This window comes from Pangasianodon hypophthalmus, chromosome 16, assembly GCF_027358585.1.
Source record: "Pangasianodon hypophthalmus isolate fPanHyp1 chromosome 16, fPanHyp1.pri, whole genome shotgun sequence".
Taxonomy (NCBI): domain Eukaryota; kingdom Metazoa; phylum Chordata; class Actinopteri; order Siluriformes; family Pangasiidae; genus Pangasianodon; species Pangasianodon hypophthalmus.
This window is the reverse complement of record NC_069725.1, coordinates 4,378,856-4,389,946: the sequence shown is the minus strand read 5'-3', so window position 1 is coordinate 4,389,946 and position 11,091 is coordinate 4,378,856. Positions and strand designations below refer to the sequence as shown.

Here is an 11,091-nt window from a genome sequence, read left to right as displayed (position 1 = left end):
GGTTGGGGGTTCAAGCTCCCCCTGCTGCTGCTATTTGCTATCATCTCTGGGAGATGAGAAGTAACTTGTGGCCAAGTATGGCGACCCATACTCAGAATTTGTGCTCTGCATTTAACCCATCCAAGTGCACACACACAGTAGTGAACACACACATACCGTGAACACACACCTGGAGCAGTGGGCAGCCTTTTTTGCTGCGGCGCCCGGGGAGCAGTTGGGGGTTCTGTGCCTTGCTCAAGGGTCTCACCTCAGTTGTGGTATTGAGGGTGGAAGAGAGCGCTGGTCATTCACTCCCCCCACCTACAATCCCTGCCGGACCTGAGACTCGAACCCACAACCTTCAGGTTCCCCTTCAGGTTACAAGTCCGACTCTCTATCCATTAGGCCACAACTACCCATTAGGTCACTATAATGTACATAACATATGTAATAAGCAAAGGCTTCTGTTCTTCTTCTTCTTCTACATTACACCACTGTGTTGTTGATTATTTTCCTATAACAGCACTCCCCCAAGTGTGTTTTACTCCTTAATTAATATAAACCTATATGTTTTGCCTTGCAGCTGGCACTACTGTCAGAGCTGTGCGATTGCAGAGCTGACCAATCCGAATTGAGAATTCAAGTGCTGATGCGGTCACATACTTCAAAAAGAACAACATTTGCACAACATTTGCAAATCAGCAAAAAATAAATTTAAACATTGTTTTTTTTCCTTTTACAAAATACTGAAAGCTAAGTACAGCTTTTGAAATATAATCGCTTGCCTTTACCAAATAATAATTTATTGTCTGCACTGCTGCTGCAGAAATTATACAGATTTTTTTAAAATATAAAGATGATAGGCGATACTGAAATTTCCTGAAATTCCTGATATTAGGCTGAACATTTGTTGTATTGTTCCATCATATCACCGAGGCATTTCTTTGATGAAGTCGAAGGCTTTAAATTTCAAGACTTCCATGTTTTGTTAATTCATTGGTTTTGGTTCGTGCTGTTTCCAAACCCATGTTCAAAGGATGGCTCTTCTCACGCACCACATGTCTCCAGTTAAAAATTTGTGTGGATCAGTAAAGCTCCACAATCCATGGAAATGGTTGTAACTCCTCCAGAAATCTGAAAACATGTCCGGACTAAAGGCTGAAGCTTTTAGTGTTGTTAACAGGTCTGGTTCGGATTAGGAACTATTGTATGTCCTTGTATTTCAACAGCTGATCTTATTTGTTATAACTTTCTTTTTTCTTTTTGGAAACTTCTTGTACAACTAAAACCAAATAACACAAACCATAGTGCCTACTTGCCATATATAACTGTTATGATGCCATTAAAGGGCTGTAGGTCACTGTAGCTCAGAGGCTGAAATTCTGAAATTTTGCTCTGATTCACTGTAAATTGGACACGAGATATTTGAGTGTGGTCCAAACAGCATGTGGATGGCAGCCATTTTGTACCGCAGCCCCAAAACAGTGTGCCACTGAACGGACCATCAGGTTTGATGACGAATCTTATGTAATTTTGGGCGGACATGACTGCAGATAATGCTAACTACAAATATTAGCTAGCAAACTATTGCCAAGTATAATAAAAGCAACAGTCCATCATACAACTTGACATTTTCCTCATTGTAGCATATGAGGTAAATTACTCCTGACATTTTAAAGAATAATAATATCTGAAATACAGGCTAGCATAAATCCAGCTAGATTGATGCTAAGTCAACTGTGACTGGTTAACGAAACATTCCCGTTTGTAAGGCGTAGGCAAAGGGCGGGGGTGGTTGGGGGGTAGATATTTGCACTGCATGCATTTTGAATGTAGGGTGTGTTTAGAACAGAAGGAAGCTTTCTGTGATGTGTAATAAGTCAGTGTTTCAGAAGACAGTGTTTTTGGATGAGAGACAAGTGCCTTACATAAAAACAAAGCAGTACTGACGGTAATTATTGTCATGTTGCAGTCATTTGAGCTAACTTTACTCGCCATTTTCCACTTCTAAGGGACAAAGGGAGGACGAAACAGGGCCCCCGGAGGTGTGACACAGCAAGGCAACTCGCTGCAACAATGTCCCGCCCTCCTCCGTTTTACTTTCTTTAGATTCTTTTCTTTTTTTCAGAAGGAAGACGTGACATTCTGCTTTCTTGTTTTCTGTTGGTTCACACTTCCAAGGATGGCATGGATGATCTGTAACTGGAGATGTTTCTTGGGTTAACATTCACTTAAACGATGCTCATATTGCCTTTTTTTTTTCATCAGGTATTTTTTTCAGGTTTGACCTCATCTCTCCTTGCGTACTATACAACAGTTAATTCCACTCCACTGATATTATTGGACAAGCACCGTTCCAAGAACAGAGCGCTGATTTTTAGTATAACGGCACTGGTACATTTCAATGTTTGTATCACTCCGCTTATTTGCATTTGCTACACAAATTTTCAGTTCTAGCAATTGTTCTTTACCCTGAAACCATCACTACATTTACTACGATCTTGCACACGCGATATTGCTTAGCTGTAGCTTAACTCTGTAGCGTATATGTGTTAGTTGGAATAAATGTTTCTTGTATTGATTAAAAACAAAAAAAAAAAATTTCACGTTGTTTAAATGATTCATATGTTTATAGTTTGTGGATCAGCTTATATAGAAGATAATGCAAGAGAAATGTTAAGAATTGTTGTGAGAAATGTGGCCCGCTCACAGCTGTGGATCTGGGCACTACACTCTACTGGCCTTTCCGCCTCAGTAGGCAGCACTTTTTTTTCTTGGTTTCAGACACACCCGTGGACTAACAGCTCCATGTTCTTCTTATTTGAGGGTGGGAGTAAAGAAAAAAAAAAAACGAAAGCACACAGAAAGAGAGCAGGACTCTCATGTGCTCAGTGCTCAGTCTCTCTGCAGGCTGTTTGGAGAGTTTCTCGGTCCTCACCAATAACTACATCATTAATGAATTACATCAGCAATACGGGTCGCATCACTTCCAGGCATGGATGATCTGTAACTGGAGACATCAGAGTGGACATAGAGCCGATTAATGACCGTGTTGGAAAACTGCCTATTCCTGCTTTTGAGTCAGAAGGAACTCCGGGTACGGAACAGTTCCCGGTAAACGCTGCTCTCGTGTAACGACGTGAGAAAGGAAACCGTTCCATGGCAGGCGACGGACGGGAATGTAAACATGCGACACTGGCAACTTGTTTCTGATGAATTCCCCACGCGTGTGCACGAATGAGTGTGTGCGGAGGAGAGTGGCCACCCCGCAATTCCCACGCGCGCCTATAATAACGCGCCGCGCATGGACGCAGCACACTCGGCCGCCGGCGCGCGCTGACCAACAGACCCAAGCGGAGCGCTCTTAATCAGCTTTAACACTGAAACACCGAGCAGGCAGAAAGTGAGTTTCTTTTCGCACTCTGAGGTCAACCCGCAGGAGAACACTGGTAAGTCACAACTGGTTTGTTTTGGTTTGTTTGTTACCGCTTTTTCATCTTCTTTCCTCTGAGGCGCAAGATGTGCATGACTGATGCACAAGTCAACAGCAAGCCGACTGCACAGCTGTGCTGTTTGATTACTTTCTACATAATCATGAAAAATGCATGCTTTATGAGAAGACAGTGTGCAAATAAGTTTAAATTTGTAATTCTAAAATAAATTTAAATATAAAATAAAATGTTTAAAGTAGTCAGTTTTGCATGTTTATAATCTGCATACATTATTTTTTGCTCACTATATTACATCTGACTAATATGGAAGCCCAAAAGTCAGAAGTATGAGATAAGAAGTCTGAATTTTGAGATAATAAGTCAAATGTTTTGGATAGTAAGTCAGAATTTTTCAATGAATAAGGCAAAAAATTTGAGGAAAAATAAGTCAGAATGTTGAGATAAGTCAAAAGTTTGGGATAAGTCAGAACTTTGAGATAACTATGAATTTTGAGATAGTAAGTCAGAACTTTGAGATAACTATGAATTTTGAGATAGTAAGTCAGAACTTTGAGATAACTATGAATTCTGAGATAGTGAGTCAGAACTTTGAGATAACTATGAATTTTGAGATAGTACGTCAGAATATAACGTCTCATATAACGTTTGATGAGCCAGCATACTGAGATAATAAGTAACTTTTTCGAGATAAGTCAGAATTTCGAGATAAGTCAGAATTTTGAGATAAGTCAGAATTGCACACTACTGCTGAGGGCAAAAATAAAGAAAAGGTCAATGAAACACTTTTCCTTTTCTCTTCTAACGGGTAGAAATGGCTTTTCAACAGACTAAAACCTGCTTGTTCTCTGTCGCAGCTCGGAACCGTGCGTGCTCATCGGTGCACCGCTTTGTGTCCTCTAACGATGCGCGCGCTCCGAGTTGTGCTCGTCGTCATGGGGCTCGCGCTGTGCATGTGCGCCGCCGCGCGTGGTGGCGAGAGCGAGAGCGCGAGCGCGTGGGCGGACACGGACAGCACGCGGAGCTACCACAGCCTGTTCGCGCGGATCTTGAAGATGGTGCGCAGCGCGGAGGACGGCGGCGGAGAGCTCGCGCAGGTCACCGCCGATAACGAGAGCAAGCATCATCTACAGCAGACGAAGAGCGGGGACCAGATCCTGGGTGAGCGCGCGCTTCTCTCCTCTGCACACACACACACACACACCGAGTACTGGGTAGCGCGCGCGTCAAGAGCGAGCATGCACAGCTGTTTCATGCAGCTTTTCAGTTGTTATAACGCAACTACTAAAGCTATCACTGAACCAGGTGTGTGTGTGTGTGTGTGAGAGAGAGAGAGAGAGAGAGAGAGAGAGAGAGAGAGAGAAGTAATCTGTGATGGTGTGGAAGTACACTTCTCTATGTTTGGGATGCACGTGAGGTTTGGAAGTAACAGCACAGAGAGTTGAACCTCTGAGCTTTGTTATCACTGCAGTTTCTGTGCTTGAGTTGTGTTACTTTAATTTGATACACAAGTGATACACAGAATGCTACTTTGAAAAGTGAAGTCTTGGCTAAAACCAGTGAGAGATAAATCCAACACACCTTCACTTTCTCTCCACAGCTGTATTAAACCACTATTAAACATAAATGAAATAAGAATCTGTTGTAATAATATGAATAAATAATAACTATTAAATAATGTGATGCTCTTTTAAAAAAAATCTGCATCAGTGCAAAAAAAAAAAAATCAGGCATTTGCATGCTTTAAAAATAGCAAGTGGGGTGAAAAATAAATAAATTTTAAAAATTGAGCTAGATCAAGATTTATCGTTTTATAATTGCTTTTTGACAGCCTGAATTGAAAACTGAATCAAGGCGACAAAAACTACAGAAGCTCAAATGAGTCTAAAACAATTCCTCAGAAACAGCCTCACTGATCTGTTCATGCTGCTCGGGCTTTTAGCTGGTATCTCATTTGTCAGTCTATGCACTTTATTTATTTGTTTGTTTGTGTGTTAACAGAGGATGTTTGGTGAGCGTGGTGTGTAGATAATCGGTTGCAGAGCTTGCTGTTCTTTTTTTCTTTTCTTTTTTTTCGCTGAAGTGCTTAGCCTGAGCACGATCCTGCCAGGGAATGTTGGGAGCGGAGCAAAGTCTGCACTTTAGGGTCACTGCTCCCTCCTCGAGGTCAGCGGATTTAGGATTTAACCTTTAACCTTTAACCTCCTATTTCTGTGTCCTTGCAGAAATCTTTCCCAGGGACCTCAGAAAGAAGGAGAAGTTTCTAAAGCACTTAACAGGTGAGCACAGAGACGAGGGGACGTGGGACATATACGGGACACGTCATAAAAATGGATGCATGTTAGATTTGGTAGAAGACTGACAGTGTTTGAACTTTTTGACTTCAGGGCCTCTGTACTTCAGCCCGAAGTGCAGGAAACATGTCTACAGGCTCTACCACAACACCAGAGACTGCACCATTCCTGCATGTGAGTCCTGCACCCTGCACTGGGACAACACACACACCACGAAAAACAACATGGCCTCCATTTATAAGTGATAATATTACCTGGATACGAACACACCGTCATCCTACAACAACACGTCGTGGTCATGAGAATGCACTCACAGGGGGAAAAATAGGGTGAAAAGCTGGTTTCTGGTGCGGTGCACGCTCCTTAAGGGTTCATCTTTTGTATAAGTAGAAATTAAATAGTTCTTCGGTTGTCCATCTGGGGCTTAAAGAGCAATTCTGTCTCAGAAAGGTTTCCCTTCAATTCAATTCAATTCCATTTTATATGTATAGTGCGTTTAACAATAGACATTGGCACAAAGCAGTTTCACTGGAATCTGGATGTCTTTAATTTTTAACATTTTCCTTAATTTTCTAATGAATGCTTCTGTAAAAATCATGATCATGATCATGAAAGAGCGTACCAGCGTTCAGTATGTAAGACCGCACAATATGCCGTATGTTAATCGTTTTTTTGCAATACTGCAATCAATGCACGCTAACAAACCACAAATTATGATGATCCTGAAGTCTCAGAGGTATTCAAGTTTTTGTGGGTGTTTTTTATAAGCTGTGCCATTGGTATGGTCCAAAAAAAATAACAAATTTTGATCAAATAAATGCACATGATATTATTTTCATATATTGCATACAGTATATTGGGTTTTACTATACTGATATATTGAAACCTCCAGGAATATCATGATTAGAGTATGCTATTTACTGGTATGTATCTTATCTTTTACGTGGAAAAGTGAACGTAGTAAATCACAGTTTCTCACAGCATGGAGAAGGTCCGAAGCATCCATCATTTGCATGACTCCTAACCCATACTACATGCCCAGACATTAGTGTCATCAGACATAAATCATCCTTTCCAACATGCTTACATTGTAAAGGCATATCCAGGAATTTCATCTTGTGTGTCTTTGCTTTGTCTTCAGATTACAGGAGATGTGCGCGGCTTCTCACTCGGCTAGCTGGGAGTCCGAGGTGCCTAGAGAGCTAACTTCAACCAGGTACTTTTTTGGTACGAATGATGAATGCCTTTTTTTTTTTCCAAAAGAATGCGAGCCTTATCTCTAAACAAGGGTGGGGAGAAAATTATATTAATTGTGCTGAAACTGCGTATTCTCGCTGACTCGCTCTCAGTAAGCGCTTTATTCTGGTCAGGATCGAGGTGGATCCAGAGTCTATCCTGGGAACACTTCTCGTGAGGTGGGAATACACCCTGGATGGGACCTCAGTCCATCCCAGGAATCAATGCACACACACTTTACATTACACCTAGGAGTAATTTAGAGTAGCCTGTCCATCCACTGACATGTTTTTGGTGGGAGGAAACTGGAGAACCCAGAGGAAACCCATATGGATGTGGGGAGAACGTGCAGAACCGTACATGGAAAGTAAACCGAGCTCAGGATGGAGCCAGGAATCCTGGAGCTGTGAGGCACCAACACTACACGCTACGCCACCACATCGACCCGCGTGAGTTACCTTTTAAGGAAAACGAAGGGAACTGAGTAGATGTTCCAGTCGGAGGCTTATTTACAGGCTGGAACATTTTAATTCATTCAAAGGCGTCTCTGAAGTTGTGATTATTAAAAGGTCTAGGAAACATTGCGAACTTTTCATATAATCTTGTCGCTGTTTGTTACGAATTAATCGATCTTAGCAAAATGGTTCAGCGTGTAGCATTGCGACATCATAGCTTCCGGGTGTCCAGTTTGATCCTGAGCTCAGGTTATTGTTTGTGCTACAGATTTCCTCTGGGTTCTCTGGTTTCCTCACAAAAATGTTACGCAAAATTGCTCCTAGGTGTGAATGAGTGTGTGAATGTGTGTGTTTATATCCTGTGACAGACTTGTGTCCCATCCAGGGTGGTAAAACCAACCGGCCCACTGAATAAACGTTAGAGCGTATATAACTATAAGAATCATCGACCGCTCCGTGAACACATGGATGTTATACAGACTGCGGAACTCGTTGTATAAGAATGTAATGCTGTCTCACTGTGCTGTTTAGCCCCCGAGAGAACGTACAATGTAGCCGTATGAGCAAGGCGTATCAGAGGCTACACATCTGCTGCCATTTTACCAGTTATCGTATCAAAATAAAGGATTTACAACCTAAAGCTCAACACACAGGGAGTCTCCTGTATAAAAAAATCCTGTTTCTCTGTCACCTCTTTCCTGGCAGTTCGTAAACACTTCTCAGAAGCATCCATGCATACTGTATTTACACACCTTACAGCCAAGCTTCAGGTTTCTCACTTCCTCTCTTCTCCAGCAGGTTCAAGCCAAACCACAGGAGGAAGGGAAAAAAATCGCCAAGTGCCTTTTGGACAAGACCAAGCTTCATCGTTCCATCTAATCAGCAAATCAAGTCCAGGACACGACTTCGCTGCTGCAGAAGTCACACGGACAGACAGACAGACAGACAGAAAGAACAGATGGAGCACCTCATGGAGATGATGGTGGAGAAAAATGGACTTATTCATCATAAACTTGTCTGAGATGCGAACTCAACGGAGCTACATCAAAATGCTTTGAACTTACACAGAATCTGATGAAATTCCTTGTTCCAAGAGAAAAGGATTGCCTTGGGTTTATATTTTGTCCTGATAAGATAATGACACTCTCAATGTCATTATTTCGCCATTAGTGACTTTATAGTGTGGCAAAAAAAAAAAAAAAAAAAAATGGTGTTTATTTCCTGATCAGGGAGTTCCTGCTTCCTAAAACGTAACCGCTAACTTATTTTCATCCCAACGCTTTTCATCTCTCCAGCGTATGTCTGTGAAACAGCCAGATGTTTGCTGACCAGAATATGTGTGTGTGTGTGTGTGTGTGTGTGTGTGTGTGGGGAATAGGAAATATAGTCCATATATTTTGATGTACATGATGTATAGAGGTACAAACCAAAAATCAGTGTGTAAATACTGTACATAAAGGAGCCATAAATCCCTGTAATGAGCATAAGGCTATACGTGTCTGATAGATCAGTGAAGTGTTGGGATACATAAATATTTAAGAGAAAGTATATTTAAATAAATTATATGATTGTTACACACAGTGACCATGAATCATTCCTGAGACAGTTTAAAAAAAAAAAAAAAAGAAAGTCTGTTATAGAGAGATATAAAGGAGATTTACAGCCTCATCGTATAAGCCGCAGGAGATTTCTTTAACATATTATCATATTATTTGTCAAAAAGTTCCATTTTTCATCTCTAAATGAAGCTGCGTATGAAATAACACACAATATGTAGGAATGGACGTCTAGCGTTTGAAACAGTTTTATAAAAATGAACAGGAATTAACGGTTCCTTGAAGGGTTCTTTGGACAGTTAAGGATTTTTAGCTTTCTGAAAGGGTCCTAGTTTTTTTTTTTTTTTTTAAATACCTGAAGGGTTAATATGTAATAAGTGTTTTAAAAAAAAAAAAAAAAAAAAAAAGAGTAATTCATTTTTGAAACTTCACAAAAAAAACCAAACAGTTGTATGTACACTACTAGAAATAAAGTTTCCTTAAAGGTTCATTTTAATCAAGTACAAAAAAGTTATGTTAAAAAATTTACAATTACGGGTTTCCCTAAAAGGACAAAAAAAAAAAAAAAAAACCCGTAAGGGTTCTAGATTTAACCTTTCTTCCAAGAGTGTAGATTTAATTTTTCCTGAAGATTTTTCAAACGAAGTTTTAAAATGTATTATTGAATAATAAGTTTAAAGATTAAAATTGGTGAAATATATTATACTATTAGAATAAAAGGAGAAACAATGACAAAAGAAAGCGCTGTGTAAACACGATATTCAGATTGACTCTTAGATTTAAAAAAAAAAAAAAAAACTTGAATAGTTAAGGGTTCTTTCTAAAAGGGTTTCTGATTGGGAAACGCTCAGTCAGGGTTCTACACAGAACATTTAATGGTGTCCCCATATTTTTTCATTTTCTATAAAGAATTAAGTATGCATGTCAAAAGATTTTGTTAATTATTTTCCTTTTTAATAACTGATCTAAAATCAGTTCTGGGTACACTGGGTACACAGAAAAAAACAAACAAACAAAAAAAAACGGTTCCTTAAAAGTTCTTCCTAATCAGTTAAAAATGATTCAATGAACGAACAAATAAACAAACAGAAAAAAACGAACTGTTGTGTAAACAGGATTTTCACACACTCTTGGACAAAAAAAGGAGGGTTCTTGAATTAAAGGTTCTAGGTTTAACCTTTTTTTTCTGAGTATAGATGTTAGTTTTATATAAAGATTTATCAAATGAAACTTTATAAATGTATAACTGAATAATAAACCTAAGTGTTAAACAATGGGTAAAATGTATTACACTATTACAATTTGTTTAAAAAAAAAAAAAAAAAAAAATTCCTTAAGGGTTCTTCCTAAACAATGAAAAATGAGGAGGTGTGTGAACATGAGAACAAGATACACTCTTGGAAAAAAAAAAAAAAAAAAAAAGATCTGCTTGGAACTCTCTCTTACAGGGAATCACTGAGTTACAGGTTTCTACAGAGAACCTTTAAGGGTTTCCAAGAAGGACGAACAACCAACCATGAAGGGTTCTAGATTTATCCTTTTCTCTCCAAGAGTGTAGATTTCCATTATATATGAAGACTTCTCAAATGAAGTAATGCGTGTTAATAAATAAAATGTTTTGCTACTAGAAGAAAAGGTTCCTTAAGGGTTCTTCCTCAACTGATTAAAAACGAACAGGTGTGTGTGTGTGTGTCTATGTACATGATATTCAGACACAGTCTTGGATTAAAAAAAAAAAAAAGAAAATTAAGAATAGTTGAAGGTCCTTAGCTTTCTGCTTGGAACTCTCTCTAATATAGAAATGCTCTGTTGTAGCGTTCTACATAGAATAGTTAATGGTTTCTGCAGAAGGAAGACAGGGTTCTAGATTCATCATTTTCTTTCTAAGAGTGTAGATTTTACTTTTATATGAAGATTTGTCAAGGGAAACCTTTTGTAATGTATTTTTGAATAATAAGTGTACAGGTCAAAAAATGAGTAAAACGTTTTCCCTTTCGATAACTGATATAAAAACAGGTTTGTTACACAACTAAAAGAAAAGGTTCCTTAAGGGTTCTTCCAATGAACAATAGAGCTCATGTGTAAACTGGATATTCAGGTAAACTCTCAGATTTCTGTTAGA

At 39.3% G+C, this 11,091-nt stretch overlaps 1 protein-coding gene across 3 annotated transcripts; it reads left to right on the top strand.

Moving 5' to 3' along the window:
• The first annotated feature begins 868 nt into the window (after positions 1-868).
• Positions 869-8,634, top strand: LOC113545651 (ALK and LTK ligand 2a). 3 transcript variants are annotated; one of them, XM_026945082.3, is made up of 6 exons: positions 869-3,428; positions 4,286-4,589; positions 5,654-5,707; positions 5,816-5,896; positions 6,864-6,938; positions 8,212-8,634. In XM_026945082.3, exons 2-5 carry the CDS (start codon positions 4,334-4,336, stop codon positions 6,926-6,928), a joined length of 456 nt encoding a protein of 151 aa, XP_026800883.1. In that variant the 5' UTR covers positions 869-3,428; positions 4,286-4,333; the 3' UTR covers positions 6,929-6,938; positions 8,212-8,634. The 3 variants fall into 3 exon arrangements, with proteins under 3 accessions (XP_026800883.1, XP_026800882.1, XP_026800880.1); XM_026945081.3 differs by having other exon boundaries at positions 6,864-6,949; positions 8,209-8,634; XM_026945079.3 differs by having other exon boundaries at positions 872-3,428; positions 8,209-8,634.
• The last annotated feature ends 2,457 nt before the right edge of the window (positions 8,635-11,091 follow it).